Source organism: Coregonus clupeaformis, chromosome 30, assembly GCF_020615455.1.
Source record: "Coregonus clupeaformis isolate EN_2021a chromosome 30, ASM2061545v1, whole genome shotgun sequence".
Taxonomy (NCBI): Eukaryota; Metazoa; Chordata; class Actinopteri; order Salmoniformes; family Salmonidae; genus Coregonus; species Coregonus clupeaformis.
In genome coordinates, this window is record NC_059221.1 from 1,623,070 (window position 1) to 1,643,500 (window position 20,431).

The following is a 20,431-nucleotide window of genomic DNA, read 5'->3' on the forward strand; positions in this document are numbered from 1 at the left end:
TGTGTGCATCCTACGCCTCGTGGGAGCCAGCTGTGGCAATAGATAGCAAAACCATCCCCCCTCTAGCCTCTAGTGTGTGTTTGTCTGCTAGAGACTGTGTGTGGATATCACCTGAGGTTAAAACTAGAGAGGGGGAGAAGTGGACATGTTTCTGGGTCAGTGTGGCCGTGGTGGCCTGGCTTGTGTCTGGGCACACACACAGATTGGTTTTGCTATGCTACCTGCAGTCCCGCCCACCACCCAGCAGGGGTACCTGAGGAGTATGTGCAGAGACATAAACATACAGTATGCTAGAATAGAAAATGGAGTATAGTATTATAGAAGTGTAGTGGGAGTGATGTCGTTCACCCCCAGACAAATCATTTGAGGTGAACAGAGGAGGAACAGGCCAATTGTGTGTGCTTCAAAAACGTGTTCATGTAATTATACCTTAGCTACAGCTAAATGTCAATTTGTGCACCTAGACCAGGCCCAATGTGGTTCTACACAGTAGTAGACCTATCCACTGACATAGGGTGTGTCCCAAATAGCATAGTACACTACTTTTGACCACGGCAATGTCTTCCCCCAGCCTTCTGGTAAATGAGTTCACTGCACTCAAATTGGATGAGCCACTGCCCAGAGCTCATTACCTCGCTCATTCATCATCCTGGTTGTATTCATTATGCACAAAACAGAACAAAACGGACTGAAACAGGGAGGGACTACCTGATCTTGTCCAATAAGAAACGCTCATTTTCTGTTGCACAACATTTTGCTATGTTATGTACTAATGAATGTGTTTCTCCTCCCTGGCTCAGCTGAACGAGTTGTTCCGTAAGTCAGAGGTGCAGAAGGAATTCATGAGCGTCCGAGTCCGCAGCCTGGCGCCCAGCAACTCCATCCTGGCCTTCGTCGAGGCCCACTTCGACCCAGGTAAAAACTGTTTGATAAAAAGTAATGGTGAACACACTCTGGGCCAGTTTCCCGGACACAGATTAAAAAGCATGTTCAATGGAGGTTGGCCTTTGAAAGTGCTTCTTAGTCCAATAAACCAGTCTTACTGTATGGTATAGTATGGCAAATGTACTGTTATGGCTAGTGTCGCACAGTCATTAAACATAGAAACAAGTTTCTATATGCCAATGTCAGCAAAAGGCTATGATCTCTATGGCAAGTGTATCACTGCACTGGCATTATTTTTCAGAAAGTCATTCCATTTTATTAAAAACACACTAGACAGTGGCTATGTTATTTTAGTTTTTATTCTTTTTGCTGGACGTGGGCTGTATTTGTAATTTGTAAAAGCCAGGGAAAAACGAACAAACCAACAACAACGAAATCCTCTGTGAGCTTGGTGGCATTGTCTTTCAGACCTTGGTTCATTTCAGGCCCCAGAGTACTGTTAAGCATTGTTCAAACTGCAGGCCTTAATGCTCAAATCAGTTTTGTTTTGGAATACTGATTGTCCAAACAGCAAGTTACAAGTGACCAAATCGGATTTGTGTGTGTTCTGACATCAGTAATTTGCTGACATGGCTACGCTAGTTGTCATAGTAATGACGGGTGTGTGTGCAGTAGTGTAGGCTGATTAGTGGTGGTGCTTGTGCTTCCTATCACTCATAAGTTATGTAGCAAGCTAAGGTGACAACAATGCCTGCATTGGACATTTCCCAGTTGCATTGAATGTTCAAAATCATAGTGTAAGAACACTTTTAAAGCCTCAAAGGATAAGATGATCCAACTTTGAAAACGAGTCCTTTTTGGCTAGGCACAGCAGAAATGGGTTTCCTTGGCCGTGCAGCAACACACAAGCCTAAGATCACAATGCGCAATGCCAAGCGTCGGCTGGAGTGGTGTAAAGCTTGCCGCCATTGGACTCTGGAGCAGTGGAAACGCGTTCTCTGGAGTGATGAATCACGATACACCATCTGGCTGTCCGACGGAGGAATCTGGGTTTGGTGGATGCCAGAAGAACGCTACCTGTTCCAATGCATAGTGCCAACTGTAAAGTTTGGTGGAGGAGGAATATTGGTCTGGGCTGTTTTTCATGGTTCGAGCTAGGCCCCTTAGTTCCAGTAAAGAGAGATCTTAACGCTACAGCATACAATGACATTCTAGATGATTCTGTGCTTCTAACTTTGTGGCAACAGTTTGGGGAAGGCCCTTTCCTGTTTCAGCATGACAATGCCCCCGTGCACAAAGAGAGGTTCGTACAGAAATGTTTTGTTGAGATCGGTGTGGAAGAACTTGACTGGCCTGCACAGAGCCCTGACCTCAACCCCATCGAACACCTTTGAGATTAATTGGAACGCAGAGTGCGAGCCAGGCCTAATCGCCCAACATCAGTGCACAACCTCACTAATGCTCTTGTGGCTGAATGGAAGCAAGTCCCCGTAGCAATGTTCCAACATCTAGTGGAAAGCCTTCCCAGAGGAGTGGAGGCTGTTATAGCAGCAAAGGGTGGACTAATTCCATATTAATGCCCTTGATTTTGGAATGAGATGTTTGTCGAGCAGGTGTCCACATACTTTTGTAGTGTAGCTAGCTAGGTAGCTTTTTAGTTTTCTACCACATTCACTAATTTTTTTGTAAACAATTACAAGCTAGTTAGCTACCACATGTTCTTGTCTAAATGTCAACAGAGTAGCTAGCAAGCTACAAAATATGCCAAATAAGTATAAAAACCACTTGAGGGCAAATAAATCAGATTTTACCATTCAGACACAAGTCGCATGGCCAGGAATCTATGAAGGTGGTTTGAAATGTGTCTTGTAATATCAGATTCCATGGGCTTTTTAGCCGTTCAGACTGCAGGAAGAATAACAGATTTGAATCGGATATTCCCCAAAATTCTATTTGAACTGCCAATGTGAACAAGGCTTTAGTGCCTCTCCCCTATTGGATAAAACCCTCCAAAAACCTTGCCCTCCTCGCCTCTTCTCTTTTTACTGGCTCCGCTCAGTGTCTTTTACAGCCGCACAATAGATGCTGCCATAAAGGAACTCTGCGTCGGCCGTTTAAAATAGCCATCTGTGGAAAACGTTATGAGAAAGATTCATCTGAACTTCAGTGAAACTTCGTTGGACGGTTGGAGGACGACTGGTCCCCTTGGGTGTGTCGTTGTCTCCTAGCAAGCGGTCTCGATCGCTCTCGTAAATATTTACTATAATGGGATGGAGGGAGGGGAGTTACATTCCTATTTTCCTGCCGTTTCAGGACATTGCTTCTCTGCCTCCTAGTTCAGTGTCTCTCAAACCTCTCCTCTGGGACCAAATGTTTCACAGTTTTGTTGTAGCCGTCGACTAGCATCCCTAATTAAACTAGTCAAGGGCTTGATAATTAGTTGACAAGTTGAATCAGGTGTGCTAGCTCTGGGATAGATAACATACGTGGAAGTACATGGAACAGCTGTCCTAGTTGAGTGGTGTCCTGGGGGTTGTTGTGAACGTCTTTGTCCTCTGTGTTGTCCCACAGAGACCAGGTTCATGGTGGAGGACATTGAAGGAGCCCTGCTCAAGCAGCTGAAGGCGGCCAAGGAGACAGCCATTGTGGTGAAGAAGCCAGAGGAGGAGAATATTCGCTTCAACAACTATGGTAGGACACACCCAGGGAATTGCTTGCATTGTTTACATGTAATTACAAACATGAAGCATGAGAAGGACATGAAATGTTCTTATGAAGGACGATGTAAGCATGATTAGGCATTTTTTGGTTCTTGTATGTCAAAGTCCAAGACTGACACGCTCCTTGACATTTGCTCTCTCTCTGAATCTCCCTCTCTCCATCTGTCTACCAGGCCTGTCCTTCCTCCCCTACTTCACCGCCACTACCACGGCTACCGCCACCACCCCCACTGCCAGCACCGCCACCAGCACCACCCTGCCGCCCCCCACCTCCCCCTTCATCCCACGCCGTCCCCTGGGCACCACACGCCGCCCCTACCCCAGCCGCCGTACCACCGCCGCCCCCTCTCCAGTGACCACTACTACCATGGCCCCCACTCCCACCCCTACTATCACCCCCCTCCACAGGACCAGGCCTGTGCCCCACCACACCAAGGCCCAGCGGCCCTGCGACTCCCACCCCTGCCGCCACGGCGGCACCTGCGAGGACGACGGCGCCGACTTCAGCTGCATCTGCCCCGCCGGGAGAGGGGGCGCCGTCTGCGAGAAATGTGAGTGGAGCCCCTTCGCCCTCTTCCTTGACCGACATACACACACATACAAACCCTACTTTGAAAAGGAGATGAAAATGAACACAATCCTAAAAGAGAACAGTCGGTTCCTATTGATGTCTTGAAATTACAGTGCTGAACTGGAACTGACCAATACCTTGCACCAAAGACAATACCCGAACCCATACAACTTACCTTCCGGTCTATTTAACTCAATAGATATCCAACCTCTATCAAAGTTGCTACACCGCTAGCTAAATAACCAAAGAGGTTATCAACCACTGCGCATTCTACTAGTCAACGCTAAAGTAAACTGATATCAAATCAGTGTCTGCTGCACCGAGCAACAAAATCAAATGTTGAGTGCTGTCAGAGCAATCTCAAGAGCTTTTTTCCCTTAGTTTCTCCCACTCGGTGGTCTCTGATAAGAAATTACCTCACGCAGCTGCATCTTAAAATAATTGACACTAAGTGCTTTGATCGGGATTAGCTGGTGGAAATCAGCGTGTGTTTGAGTCAGAGTGTGTGTGAGTGGCTAAGTGACAGCCCCATAGCCTCCCTCGAATCAATCAAATCATTAGACAAGATAATTTCATCAGCCTACATTCTCCCAAGACGACTAGAGGCGGACAGAGATGATAATGATGATATAATGACAGAGTGAGAGAAACAAGTGTGCGTGTGTACGTGTTTTGTGTATGTGTGCGCGTTCATGTGTGCATTCGTGTCAAAACTCAAAGTATACAATCGAAAACACATCATCAAGCCGTCCTTTTCTACCTGACGATACACACCAGCACATATTCTTTAAGTCACGGGTTCTCTCTTTCCACACATCTGTCTGTTGAGCTTACTGTATGACCTCCCGAGCTAGGCTAGGCTATGTTAACTTAACTTAACTAGGCTCTTGCCTTCAACTGTTTGACATGTACCAACCATAGCGTTGCCATTAAATGCTTTTGTGACAAGCTGTGTGATTAGCACCCTCTATCCAACCTATGGTATCAACATTACACCTAGTATGTGACACCCTTCCGTCCCCTCTCTTCTTCCCATTAAAAAAAGATATTACTATTACCCCCCCCCCAAAAAAAAAAATCCACTCCACAAACAAAAGTATACATACTGTACGAACAACAATTTACAGACCCACAAAAACAATGACTACATCTCCTCTGCCCAGACCCGTATGCTCACACAAACCACCTTCCCTAGTGTCTGCATTATTGTTTGCCACTTGGCCTTAAATCATACCAATGTATTTTTCTCGGTCGCCGATGCCATTTCAATATTTCAATAATAAATCATTCGATTTTTCCATTGTGTCAATGATGGCGGATTGATTGATTTCCACGTTTTTAGTATATGTTTTTTTCAAGATGAGTGATAACAAGAGAATCGTCCAGCCCATTGGGTATCTCATCTCACTCCACCCTCATAAACCATATCTTGAAATATGCAGACAGACAGATTAAAAGTAAGTTTACATTTTAATACTTCTGACAGCCAACTTTCTAGCTCCGCCCACAACTTCCGGACTTTATAGCATTCCCAGAAAGCATGGATTATTGAGTCGTTATTCGTTTTACACTTGAGACATGACTCTGCCATTGTGCTGTAGAATATGTGAATTTTGTCTCTTGTATAATACATTCTATACATTAGTTTATACTGGATTAAGCGTACATTTTCATTAACTGTAATTTCGTTAGTTATGCTCCAACTCTCCTTCCATCTTGTGCCAACATCAGTTCTTGGTTCCAATAGTTTATATTTTTTCTAAGAGATTGTCAGTTGGATATGCTCTCTGCAAGGTTTTGTATATCTTCCTTATAATATGAACATCCTTTTCTGACTCAAATAAGATTCCCTCAAGGTTGCTCTAATGTACAAAAGATTTCAAATCTAAATTTCGTGATATGTAACTTTTAAGTTGCATGTATTTGAAACTATCTACATTGGTCAGTTCAAAATTACTTTTTAATTATGTTATGGAAATACATGTATTTCCTGTTTAAAATAATTTACGGTGGACCAATTTATCTTTGAATTCTGAAAAGCTATCCAAGGATTGTTCCATAAGGTTGTTTTTAGGGAGTGATATTGGTTCTTGTTGAATACGTTTCATTTTCTTCCAAATTGTTATAGTGTTCTTAACTATGAAGTTGTTAATGTTCTTAACTTTATCCTTTGAAAATAGACATGTACAAATATTCTGGGGATGAGCATGTGAATCTTCAATATGTACCCATTGTTCCTCTTTAATGCATTTAACTATATGTCGCAAGTAAAAGCCTTGGGTAGCGAGTTGATACAATTCCAAGGCTGGAAGGTTAAAACCACCCTCAGACTTAGAAAGATGTAAAACTTTACTTTTTATTCTATGAATTTTATTTGCTCTTATAAAGTCTGTTATGACAGAGTATACTTTTTTAAAGAATGTCTTCGGTGGGGTAATTGGAATTACCAAAAATAAATACCCCTCTCTTCTTCCCAGTGATCACATACTTCATCCCGTCATTCGGGGGTAAGTCCTATCTGGCCTTCGACACCATGAGGGCCTACCACACGGTCCGCATCGCCATGGAGTTCAGGGTGGCCGAGATGACGGGCATCCTGCTCTTCAATGGCCAGGATGGCAAGAAGGACTTCCTGTCTCTCACCCTGGTCAATGGCAAAGTGGAGCTCAAGTGAGTGGACAGGTGGAGGGGATTAAACAGGAAGTGACAAAACAGGAAGAGGTTCAGTTGTGTCAAAGGGCATTGATAGCAAGCTGTAGATCAGGGTGTCAAACATACATCCCGGATCCGGCCCGCGAATGTGTCCTATCTGGCCCGCGGGTGGTTTGAGTAAAAAAAGTATATATACACTACATGGCCAAAAGTATGTGGACACCTGCTTGTCGAACATCTCATTCCAAAATCATGGTTATTAATATGGAGTTGTTCCCCCTTTGCTGCTATAACAGCCTCCACTCTTCTGGGAAGGCTTTTTCCACTAGTTGTTGGAACATTGCTGTGGGGACTTGCTTCCATTCAGCCACAAGTGCATTAGTGAGGTCAGGTACTGATGTTGGTTGATTTGGCCTGGCTCGCAGTTGGCGTTCCAATTCTTCCCAAAGGTGTTCGATGGGGTTGTGGTCAGGGCTCTGTGCAGGCTAGTCAAGTTCTTCCACACCGATCTTGACAAACCATTTCTGTATGGACCTCACTTTGCACGGGCGTATTGTCATGCTGAAACCGTTGCCACAAAGTTGGAAGCACAGAATCGTCTAGAATGTCATTGTATACTGTAGCGTTAAGATTTCCCTTCACTGGAACTAGGGGGCCTAGGCCAAACCATGAAAAACAGCTCGAGACCATTATTCCTCCTCCACCAAACTTTACAGTTGGCACAATGCATTGGGGCAGGTAGCGTTCTCTTGGCACTCACCAAACCCAGATTAATCCGTCGACCTGCCAGATGGTGAAGCGTGATTCATCACTCCAGAGAACGCGTTTCCACTGCTCCAGAGTCCAATGGCGGTGAGCTTTACACCACTCCAGCTGACACTTGGCATTGCGCATGATGATCTTAGCCGGATGCTCGGCCATGGAAACCCATTTCATGAAGCTCCCGACTAACAGTTATTGTGCTGACGTTGCTTCCAGAGGCAGTTTGGAACTTGGTAGTGAGTGTTGCAACCGAGGACAGACCATTTTTACGCGCTACGCGCTTCAGCACTTAGTGCTCCTGATCTGTGAGCTTGTGTGGCCTATAATTTCGCGGCGGAGCCGTTGTTGCTCCTAGACGTTTCCACTTCACAATAACAGCACTTATAGTTGACCGGGGCAGCTCTAGCATGGCAGAAATTTTATGAACTGACTTGTTGTAAAGGTGGCATCCTATGAAGGTGCCACGTTGAAAGTCACTGAGCTCTTCAGTGAGGTCATTCTACTGCCAATGTTTGTCTATGGCGATTGCATGGCTGTGTGCTCGATGTTATACACCTGTCAGCAACGGGTGTGAATGAAATAGCCAAATCCACTAATTTGAAGGGGTGTCCACATAGTTTTGTGTGTGTGTATATATGTATGTATATACACTATCGGTCAAAAGTTTTAGAACACCTACTCGTTCAAGGGTTTTTCTTTATTTTTAATATTTTCTACATTGTAGAATAATGGTGAAGACATCAAAACTATGAAATAACACATACGGAATCATGTAGTAACCAAAAAAGTGTTAAACAAATCCAAATATATTTTATATTTGAGATTCTTCAAATAGCCACCCTTTGCCTTGATGACAGCTTTGCACACTCTTGGCATTCTCTCAACCAGCTTCATGAGGTAGTCACCTGGAATTCCTTTCAATTAACAGGTGTGCCTTCTTAAAAGTTAATTTGTGGAATTTCTTTCCTTAATGCGTTTCAGCCAATCAATTGTGTTGTGACAAGGTATACAGAAGATAGCCCTATATGCTAAAAGACCAAGTCCATATTATGGCAATAACAGCTCAAATAAGCAAAGAGAAATGACAGTCCATCATTACTTTAAGAGATGAAGGTCAGTCAATCCAGAAAATGTCAAGAACTTTGAAAGTTTCTTCCAAGTGCAGTCCCAAAAACCATCAAGGGCTATGATGAAACTGGCTCTCATGAGGACCGCCATAGGAATGGAAGACCCAGAGTTACCTCTGATGCAGAGGATAAGTTCATTAGAGTTACCAGCCTCAGAAATTGCAGCCCAAATAAATGCTTCACACAGTTCAAGTAACAGACACATCTCAACATTCCTGTTCAGAGGAGACTGCGTGAATCAGGCCTTCATGGTTGAATTGCTGCAAAGAAACCACTACTAAAGGACACCAATGGGAAGAAGAGACTTGCTTGGGCCAAGAAACACGAGCAATGGACATTAGACCGGTGGAAATTTGTCCTTTTGTCTGGAGTCCAAATGTGAGATTTTTTGTTCCAACCGCCGTGTCTTTGTGAGACGCGGTCTGCAGTGATATGCCATCCCATCTTAGTGGGACTATAATTTGTTTTTCAACAGGACAATGACCCAACACACCTCCAGGCTGCGTAAGGGCTATTTTACCAAGAAGGAGAGTGATGGAGTGCTGCATCAGATGACCTGGCCTCCACAATCCCCCGACCTCAACCCAATTGAGATGGTTTGGGATGAGTCAAACGGCAGAGTGAAGGAAAAGCAGACAACAAGTGCTAAGCATGTATGGGAACTCCTTCAAGACTATTTGAAATTGCATTCCAGGTGAAGCTGGTTGAGAGAATGTCAAGAGTGTGCAAAGCTGTCGTAATGGCAAAGGGTGGCTATTTGAAGAATCTCAAATATTAAATATATTTTGATTTGTTTAACACTTTCTTGGTTACTACATGATTCCATATGTGTTATTTCATAGTTTTGATGTCTTCACTATTATTCTACAATGTAGAAAATAGTTTTTTTTTTAAACGTTATTCAGTAGGTGTGACCAAACTTTGGACTGGTACTGTATATATACGTTGGGGGATTCTGGAGGCAAGCTGATCTGATGCAGCACTCCCTCACTCTCCTTCTTGGTCAAATAGCCCTTACACAGCCTGGAGGTGTGTTGGATCATTGTCCTGTTGAAAAACCAATGATAATCCCACTAATCCCAAACCAGATGTGATGGCGTATCGCTGCAGAATGCTGTGGTAGCCATGCTGGTTAAGTGTGCAGCAAAGCGCCCCCACACCATAACACCTCCTCCTCCATGCTTTACGGTGGGAAATACACATGCGGAGATCATCCGTTCACCCACACCGCGTCTCACAAAGACACGGCGGTTGGAACAAAAAATCTCACATTTGGACTCCAGACCAAAGGACACATTTCCACCGATCTAATGTCCATTGCTCGTGTTTCTTGGCCTTCTTATTGGTGTCCTTTAGAAGTGGTTTCACTGCAGCAATTCGACCATGAAGGCCTGATTCACACAGTCTCCTCTGAACAGTTGATGTTGAGATGTGTCTGTTACTTGAACTCTGTGAAGCATTTTTTTGTGCTGCAATTTCTGATGCTGGTAACTCTAATGAACCTATCCTCTGCAGCAGAGGTAACTCTGGGTCTTACATTCCTGTGGTGGTCCTCATGACAGCCAGTTTCATCATAGCACTTAATGGTTTTTGCGACTGCACTTGAAGAAACTTTAAAAGTTCTTCACATTTTTTGGATTGACTGACCTTCACGTCTTAAAGTAATGATGGATTGTCGTTTGTTTTTGCTTATTTGAGCTGTTCTTGCTATAATATGGACTTGGTCTTTTACCAAATAGGGCTATCTTCTGTATACCCCCCATACCTTGTCACAACCCAAGTGATTGGCTCAAACGCATTAAGAAGGAAAGAAATTCCACAAATTAACTTTTAAGAAGGCACACCTGTTAATTGAAATGTATTCCAGGTTGAGAGAATGCCAAGAGTTTGCAAAACTGTCATCAAGGCAAAGGGTTGCTATTTGAAGAATCTCAAATATAAAATATATTTGGATTTGTTTAACACTTTTTTGGTTACTACATGATTCCGTATGTGTTATTTCATAGTTTTGATGTCTTCACTAGTATTCTAAAATGTTACAAATAGTAAAAAATAAAGAAAAACCTTTGAATTAGTAGGTGTGTCCAAACTTATGACTGGTACTGTGTATGTGTGTGTATATATATATATATATATATATATATATATATATATATATATATATATATATATATACAGTATGTATATAACTATATATTTTAAAATGACTAAAATGGAATCGAAACTGTGTAGAAATGATAATGGACCTACAGCATTAGAGAACATAAGTTGAGGGCAATTGAATATAAGAAATATAATACCATCAATTCTCAACCAAGTTTTCCTTAGGTACATGTAGGGCAGTTAGTCAGGTGTAGCTGTGAACCTATGAACCTCTAAACTGCTTCCTTCGAAAAAATGAATATGCTGAAAAACATATGCAGTATTGGCCAGTATCCTGGATCCAGATTAACCCTATTACTGGATTAAAAATCCTCTTTCAATGCAGATACTCCATTGAACATATTATATGAAGATGATGGTTTGCTTCCCACCCTAGGTTCAACACAGGCTCGGGCACAGGCACACTGGTCAGTAAGGTCCAGGTGAAGCAGGGTCGCTGGCACCAGCTGGTGGTGACGAGGAACCGGCGCAACGCTGTGCTGAGCGTGGATGACGAGCCCCACATCGAGGGCTCCAGCCCCCCCGGCACTGACGGCCTCAACCTGGACACAAACCTCTTCATCGGAGGGGTGCCCGAGGACATGATGACAGAGTAAGGCCTAACATGAAGATGGCGTTAGTATGGTTGTATATTAGCAATATATAATTAGTAATATGTTAGTATATATAGAGAAAAGTAGATTGATGGAGAAAGAAGATTTTAGTTGTTGAGTTATATGAAAACAGTTATGTACGGAACTCTCCTATACCATAGTGGTTTATTGAGACGCATACACAGTGAGCATTATCAGAGTTGCAGATATTGCTTTTTTCATATTATTTGTTTGTTTTTTCTGTCCAGAACCTGTGTGTATTTTTCCTATTTTTCACTCAATTGAGTTGAATAACTGTCGAATGGCTGATGGTATATTATCATTCACGCTTTTTCTCTCTCTCCCTCTCTCCGTCTCTCTCACTCTATGTCCCTCTTGCTTCCCCCTCTCTCTCTCTCTCACTCCCTCCTCTCTCTCTCTCTCCCTCCAACACTTTCTCTCCCTCCTGCTCTCTCCATCCCCCTCTCTCTTAGTGTGAAGGAGAGGACCTCCGCCGGTACAGGTCTTGTTGGCTGTGTTCGCACGCTGGACGTCAACAACCTGGTGTACAACCTGCAGGAGAAGGGTGGCACCGTGCTCTATGGCACCGGCGTAGGCGAGTGCGGCAACAACCCGTGCCAGCCCAACCCCTGCAGGAACGGCGCCTCATGCCAGGTCAAGGAGGCCGAGATGTTCCACTGCAAGTGCATCAACGGCTACTCCGGTCAGCCAAACACTTTTTCTTTCTAACAACAGGGTCATAGTCATTAGGCACCAAATGGAAGAAAGTGGACCGCAACATCGAAGGACTACATGGACTTGTCCACAGAGAAACGCCCTTTTTGGTTTTCCGTTGCAACAAGTTTCAAAATGTTTTTTTGTTGCATGCCCTAATGAACATGACCCAGACCTCAGTTCTTGGCACCGTGGGTCTGGGTTCACAAATAGTATTTGGTTTTGTTTATTTGAATAATTAAACTGCACTTGATTGAGCTTGCCTGGCCCCATAGAACCAAATGACATATTCCCCACAGTAGAAGTCTTCATGGATCCACCTGTACCTGAACACCTGAGACCCGGTCCGGGACCCGAGCGAGTCCAGATACAGATTTCTAAAGAATATCACGGGTCGGAACTTAGATGATTGTCACGGGTCTCGGGTATGTGTAATTGTAACTGACTTGTTTGGAAGGGCCAGTACAGATCCGAACGTAACTGCTGCAGTAGAGAGAGAGAGGGAGAGAGAGAGAGAGAGAAATGTCGTCATTTATGCTGCTGCTCTTGCTTTTCACTTGAGTGGATCGTGGCGTGTGTAGCTTGTGGTTGGCCAATAATAAGTCATCAAAGCTGCAATAGGCTACAGTCATAGAGCCTCGCTCCGTGTATGGCAAAATTTAGGAGATATCTAATCAATGGAAGATGGAATTAAAATGAGGGAGTTAAAAGTTAAAGGAGAGGGATAGGCTACAATGACCAAGAGCCAACAGGTAGGCTGCTACTTAATATTCTGAACGAAGTTGTTATTTGTAAATGTAGGATGAGAAAGCGCATGCACTGCAGCCTCAGTTAGCCTAGCTAGCTAACGTTAGCTTCTCCCGGTTTGATGCAGTCAAAACGGGTACCATGTAATCATATTTGATGATAAATAACCTAGCTATGGCAGCTATTAGTGTACTATAGCACGAGTTGGCTTGGTTGGTTGCTGTCTCTCACCTCTCCCTCCCTCCCTCCTCACTTTGTCACTTGCTCACAGTATGGCCCCTCCCCCGCCTGCTAGAGCGCCACCTCTCTTCCTCCTCTTGCGCTTTATCAGCTCCAGCTCTTCCTCCTGTAGGGGTGGGAGGGCCAAGAGACCAGAGGTGGCGGAATGGAGTGCTCGGTTTGGGATGTAGGATTTGAGCATAGCCTAATGTACGAAGGGGCAGTTCCCCTTGCTGCTCCGTAGACAAGCACACCAGGGTCTTGAAGATGATGCAAGCTTAGACTGGAAGCCAGTGGAGTGTGCAGAGATGGGAGGACTTAGGAAGGTTGAACACAAGGTGGGCTGCGGCATTATGGATAAATTGCAGGGGTTTGATGGCAGAAGCGGGGATCCCAGCCAACAGAGAGTTGCATTAGTCTAGACGGGAGTTGACAAGTGCCTGGATTAGGACCTGCGCCACTTCCTGTGTGAGGAAAGGTTGTTTACTCTACAAAGCAGTGACTGCAGGAGTGCGTCACTGCTTTGGTGTTTGCAGAGAACGAAAGGGTCTTGTCCAGGGTCACACCAAGGTTCTTTGCACTCTGCGAGAGGGACACTGTGGAGTTGTCAACCGTGATGGAGAGGTCTTGGAGTGGGCAGGCCTTCCCCGGGAGGAAGAGCAGCTCCGTTTTGTTGAGATTGAGCTTGAGGTGGTGGGCCGACATCCAAGCTGAGATGTCTGCCAGGCACGCAGAGATGCGTGTTGCCACCTGGGTGTCAGAATGAGGGAAGGAGAAGAGTAGTTGAGTGTCATCCACATAGTAATGATAGAAGAGACCATGTGAAGATATAACAGAGTCAAGTGACTTGGTGTAAAGAGAAAAGAGGAGAGGGCCTAGAACCGAGCCCTGGGGGACACCAGTAGTGAGAGCATGTGGTGCAGACACAGTTCCTCTCCACGCCACCTGGTAGGAGCGACCTGTCAGGTAGGATGCAATCCAAGAGTTTGCAGCGCCTGAGACGCCCAACCCTGAGAAGGTGGAGAGGAGGATCTGATGGTTCACAGTGTTGAAGGCAGCGGATAGATCTAGGAGGATGAGAACAGAGGAGAGAGAGTCAGCTTTAGCAGAGCGGCGAGCGTCTGTGACACAGAGGAGAGCGGTCTCAGTTGAATGAGCTGCCTTGAAGCCTGACTGGTAAGGGTCAAGAAGAAATAATGACAGCTGAATGGCTAGTGTAGGGCAAAGCCATTTCAGCCATCCGGGAGCCATTTCAGCCACCTCTCCCACAGCCAGGAACTAAGTCTCCATACGCATGACTGCAAAACAGCAAGACAGGGTGCCTGGGTCTTTCCTTAATCTGCACGTTTAACATTTATAAATTATATCAGAAAATGACCTCTATTACTGAGGAAATCCATCCTCACCCTCGCCTCACATGGAATGGAGGGAAAATGGTCTGAAAGGCCTAGGTTGTATTAATTAGGGCATACCGTAGCAAAACGGTTTGAAATAGAAAATGAAAGAGTTTCTTAGAATACAACTTCATTGTTCATATGTTACAGCAAACAACGTTAACTTGTCTTCTGCCCCATTCTTGTCTTATTGGACAGGTTCAGGTAGTCCCTCCCTTCTTGTCATTTATTTCCCTTTTTGGTGCCTAATGAATACAACCCTGGTTTTTATAAGAGAAGATGGTTTAAAGATTCTGTGGTTTGAGTTCTGATTTATTTATTTATTTATTTATTTTTTTTCGTGTGTTTTTTCTTCTGGTGAAATACAGGTCCGACGTGCGCCGACACCCACAATCCATGCGAGCCTAACAGATGCCACCCATCATCCCAGTGTCAGGTGCAACCAGAGGGAGGGTACAAGTGCGAGTGTCCCATGGGCCGCGAGGGACGCCATTGTGAGCAAGGTACACTCACACACACACACACACACACACACACACACACACACACACACACACTTTCCTAACCCCACTGGGTCGAGAAACACCTGAGGAACCGCCTCTTGCCTCAACACAAGTCCCAGTTAGCAGGTGATTAAAATAAATTGGGGTGAACTGAAAATCAATGTGAGGGAAAGAGCGTCTCACACTCTGAGGGCTTCGATTAAATATGTGAGATAACTAATGGCATCAGTCCTCCCATGGTGATTAATGACAAAGTCACTCATCCTGAGTGTCTGGCCGACACAGGATCTGGATCAGATAACAGAACCATCATTCAGCTGAGTATGCTTTAAGGGCTGTACTGGGAACAGTTAAAGACAGGATCTCTCGGATAAAAATACATAATCCAGTGGCGTATGCTTTAAAGGCTGTACTGGGAACAGTTAAAGACAGGTGGTGTCGCCAACCGCCTACTCGAAGGAAGCCCTTGGTAGACATAGTTATACTAATAAGTATAAAAGTGCCTTTCCCTAGTAGTTGGCTGCTGTCCCCAATTCAACTACATAGAGTTGCTTCACTGGAACTCGGTGTGAGATTTTCAAATCCAACTGTCCATCTCCCTTTACCTTGTCACTCACTTATCTGAGTCCTTGTACATTATGGCAGAAACATAGCCAGTCCTTTAAACTATAGGTGCAATTCTCCGCTCAAATTTGCTTATGACAAGTAGTGTGTGTGTGTGTGTGCATGCATTCAGCTAAAGAAACCAAAATCTTCTCCCGCTCCACTCTGTAAACAGGCCGAGTTCCGAGGTAGCTCTTTCCTTTCCTTATTATGACAGCTGCTTTGACGACACACTTCCTTGTTGTGTCTGCAGCGGTGCTCCTATTCTCCTCTCCTCTGTTAACGTCATTAGCCGTTTCCTGAACAATGGCTAATTAGCGTTCTCATCTCCGTCTGCCTCCCCTCCCCACCCTGACTCAGTTAGCTAATCCTGCCTAATTACCAATGAAAAGAGCCTCGCAGCCCCAAACTGTGTGTTTGTGTGTGTGTCTGGGTGTGTGAGGACTAGGCCACCATTGTTATTTGAAATGGAACCCCTGGTTGGGTAGCACTGACTTCACCCAATGTGCCCCTGACAGACTGCATAAGCCTTCTTACTGTCATAAGTGTGCATAGTGCTATCGTAAGGATGAAATAATGCCTGTTGTAATGCATTCTGTTTGTGTTTCATCTTCAGTGTCGGACAAGAAAGGGACCTACATGCCGTTCTTTAGCGGTGACTCTTATCTGGAGTTGAAGGGATTGCACACCTACGGTCACGATCTCCAGTAAGTCAAATGCAAATTTCACTACACACAGGCATACAGACACACACACACATACTCACACACACACTCCATACATTACATACACAACACCATATGTTTCCACAAAGACACTGTCACTGATATTTGAATGTATTCTGGTCCTGTATTGTAAAGGCATATTGATCTCCAGGAGTAGGTACTCAGGAGTTGTGAATTGATGTAATGGCAGACAGATACTTAAAGCTGTGCCTCCAGCAGAACAGTCTTGTGACGGATTAAATATAATTAAATGGAACAGATAATTGTCCTCCTTAGAAATAGCATTCCATAGAAATATAATTAATAACATTTATATGTTGTCCTCTATGGTGGGAATTATTTTCAGTCTTGTGTAGGTTACACAAAAGAACACACAAGTACAGCTACCGTCACATACAAAATAGTCACATTATGAAAAGACCAGATAGACATAACAGTAGACAGACAGGCATGGTAGACAAGTGTTTAATATCAGGTCTGGCCTCTGTTCAGCGATGGTGTTTGTTTACCATTGTTCTTGGTCTTCTGTCTGGTGTTTGTTTACCGTTGTTTTGTGTTTAGTCTGGCGCTTGTTTACTCATGTTGTATGTGTTTTGTCTGCAGCCAAAAGGTCAGCATGACGGTGGTGCTCATGGCCATCGAATCCAACGGCATGATTTTCCACAATGGCCAGAAGACCGACGGCAAAGGGGACTTCATCTCCCTCTCCCTCAATGACGGCATCCTGGAGTTCCGCTACGACCTGGGCAAGGGCCCAGCCGTCATCAGGTGGGCACCACACTAGAACCCCATAGTGACTCTAGTCTAAAACCCCATAGTGACTCTAGTCTAAAACCCCATAGTGACTCTAGTCTAAAACCCCATAGTGACTCTAGTCTAAAACCCCATAGTGACTCTAGTCTAAAACCCCATAGTGACTCTAGTCTAAAACCCCATAGTAACTCTAGTCTAAAACTCCATAGTGAGTCTAGTCTGAAACCCCATATTGACTCTAGTCTAAAACCCCATAGTGACTCAAGTCTAAAACCGCATAGCGACTAATCTAGATCCCCATGTTTACTTTAGTCTAGAACCCCATAGTGATTCTAGTCTATAAACAAATAGTGACTCTAGTGTAGAACCCCATAGTGACTAGTCTAGAATCCCATAGTGACTAATGTTTAGAACCCCAGAATGACTCGAGTCTAGAACCGCATAATAACTAATCTAGAACCGCATAGCGACTCTAGTCTAGAACACCATAGTGTGGCAGGTCTTAAACCGCATAGCGACTAATCTACTACCCCATAGCGAATAATTTACTACCCCATAGCGACTCTAGTCTAGAACCCAATAATGACTTATCTAGAACTCCATAGTGACTCTAGTCTAGAACCCCGTAGCAACTCTAGTCTAGACACCTATAATGAATCTTGAACCTCATAGTGAGTCTAGAACATAGTCTGTAGTCCTTGTTAACTGGGTTATTGTTCTCTCTTGATTTTGGATTGTACTTGTGTGTGTTGCTTTGAGACGTCCCTGACCTCTTGGCTCGTTTGTGTCTGCTCCTCTCATGCAGGAGTAAAGATAAGGTCAAGATGGGTGTGTGGAACACAGTGAATCTGGAGAGGGCCAGTCGCAAGGGAGAGATCAACATCAACGGAAAGGACCCAGTCAGGGGAGAGTCGCCGGTGAGACAGAGGGAGAGAGCTAGCATGCTAGGCTAATCACGCTTCTTTATGATTAGCCTAGCTATTAGCATGCAAGGCAAACCAGATATGAATATACTCTGCATAGCTGCTAGCATGCAAGGCAATACCCAGCCTTGCTTATGCTTAGCCTGCGCTACTGTGTGTGTGTGTTTGCGTATGTGTGTGTCACTATAGCGCCACATCCTTGGCCATGCATATATGGCCTTATCAATGAAGCTGTTCAACTCAGTGCCCAGAGTGCACTGATGATAACACACCAGAGCTGACTCTGCAAAACGCTTCCCTAGTTGAGGTCGTCCAAAAGGGCATACGCGCTACCAGAGTTGTGTTTGAAAAAACATTCCACTGTATTCTGATATCTCGTCAAGGTGAGAAATAGTATGCTGGCGACGTAGAGGGCACGTTTGACAGGCGGTCTCTGATTTGGAAATGCCTTATTTCCCTCCTTTTTAAAATCCTTTTTATCTGCCATCTTTGCATCTGCTGAAATGCCTACACAGTAGCATGATCTTGTTCTTATTTGTTGCAGTCACGAAAAACAACCTCTATGGCCTGAGTGGTATACACCCATTAGTATGACTTAACATATTCCTTTTAGCTCCTAGTGAAGCAAAGAACCCCAATAGTGCAGCCCATTAATGTGTACACGCATTAGTTCAAGTTCAAGTTTTATTGTCACATGCACAAGTGCAGTTATTATCATTATTACATTATTTTAACCCATGCTCTTAAAAACTCTAGGGAGATAGATACAGTAGGGAGAACAAGTATTTGATACACTGCCGATTTTGCAGGTTTTCCTACTTACAAAGCATGTAGAGGTCTGTAATTTTTATCATAGGTACACTTCAACTGTGAGAGACGGAATCTAAAACAAAAATCCAGAAAATCACATTATATGATTTGTAAGTAATTCATTTGCATTTTATTGCATGACATAAGTATTTGATCACCTACCAACCAGTAAGAATTCCGGCTCTCACAGACCTGTTAGTTTTTCTTTAAGAAGCCCTCCTGTTCTCCACTCATTACCTTTATTAACTGCACCTGTTTGAACTCGTTACCTGTATAAAAGACACCTGTCCACACACTCAATCAAACAGACGCCAACCTCTCCACAATGGCCAAGACCAGAGAGCTGTGTAAGGACATCAGGGATAAAATTGTAGACCTGCTACAGGACAATAGGCAAGCAGCTTGGTGAGAAGGCAACAACTGTTGGCGCAATTATTAGAAAATGGAAGAAGTTCAAGATGAGGGTCAATCACCCTCGGTCTGGGGCTCCATGCAAGATCTCACCTCGTGGGGCATCAATGATCATGAGGAAGGTGAGGGATCAGCCCAGAACTACACGGCAGGACCTGGTCAATGACCTGAAGAGAGCTGGGACTAAACTATAGCTTTTTGGTCTAAACTCCACTCGCCGTGTTTGGAGGAAGAAGAAGGATGAGTACAACCCCAAGAACACCATCCCAACCGTGAAGCATGGAGGTGGAAACATCATTCTTTGGGGATGCTTTTCTGCAAAGGGGACAGGACGACTGCACCGTATTGAGGGGAGGATGGATGGGGCCATGTATCGCGAGATCTTGGCCAATAACCTCCTTCCCTCAGTAAGAGCATTGAAGATGGGTCGTGGCTGGGTCTTTCAGCATGACAACGACCCGAAACACACAGCCAGGGCAACTAAGGAGTGGCTCCGTAAGAAGCATCTCAAGGTCCTGGAGTGGCCTAGCCAGTCTCCAGACCTGAACCCAATAGAAAATCTTTGGAGGGAGCTGAAAGTCCGTATTGCCCAGCGACAGACCCGAAACCTGAAGGATCTGGAGAAGGTCTGTATGGAGGAGTGGGCCAAAATCCCTGCTGCAGTGTGTGCAAACCTGGTCAAGACCTACAGGAAACGTATGATCTCTGTAATTGCAAACAAAGGTTTCTGTACCAAATATTAAGTTCTGCTTTTCTGATGTATCAAATACTTATGTCATGCAATAAAATGCAAATTAATTACTTAAAAATCATACAATGTGATTTTCTGGAATTTTGTTTTAAGATTCCGTCTCTCACAGTTGAAGTGTACCCATGATAAAAATGACAGACCTCTACAGCTTTGTAAGTAGGAAAACCTGCAAAATCGGCAGTGTATCAAATACTTGTTCTCCTCACTAGAATAGACTGAGAGATGGGAAAAATTAATAATGATACTCAAGCAATAAACCAGGCACATGGGCCTAAGTGAGAGCAATCTAATAGCCAGATACAGTATGTCCGCAAGTCATCCAATTATATTAAATGGTGTAATTTGTGATTAGGAAAATGTACACCCGCACGCAAGTCAACTCCAAAGCCGCCACCTCCAGAATGC

The 20,431-nt window shown here is 44.3% G+C and overlaps 1 protein-coding gene across 3 annotated transcripts in view; it reads left to right on the forward strand.

The window, feature by feature from the left end:
- Positions 1 to 20,431, forward strand: part of LOC121545981 (agrin-like) — a 405,148-nt gene that overhangs the window by 357,040 nt on the left and 27,677 nt on the right. For all 3 annotated transcript variants that reach the window (XM_045209396.1, XM_045209397.1, XM_045209398.1), the window contains 10 exons: positions 801 to 915; positions 3,457 to 3,576; positions 3,779 to 4,156; positions 6,654 to 6,846; positions 11,257 to 11,472; positions 11,947 to 12,176; positions 14,916 to 15,050; positions 16,270 to 16,360; positions 16,982 to 17,146; positions 17,937 to 18,048. In XM_045209396.1, coding sequence (XP_045065331.1) covers positions 801 to 915; positions 3,457 to 3,576; positions 3,779 to 4,156; positions 6,654 to 6,846; positions 11,257 to 11,472; positions 11,947 to 12,176; positions 14,916 to 15,050; positions 16,270 to 16,360; positions 16,982 to 17,146; positions 17,937 to 18,048 — 1,755 coding nt within the window. The remainder of the gene's footprint in view (positions 1 to 800; positions 916 to 3,456; positions 3,577 to 3,778; positions 4,157 to 6,653; positions 6,847 to 11,256; positions 11,473 to 11,946; positions 12,177 to 14,915; positions 15,051 to 16,269; positions 16,361 to 16,981; positions 17,147 to 17,936; positions 18,049 to 20,431) is intronic.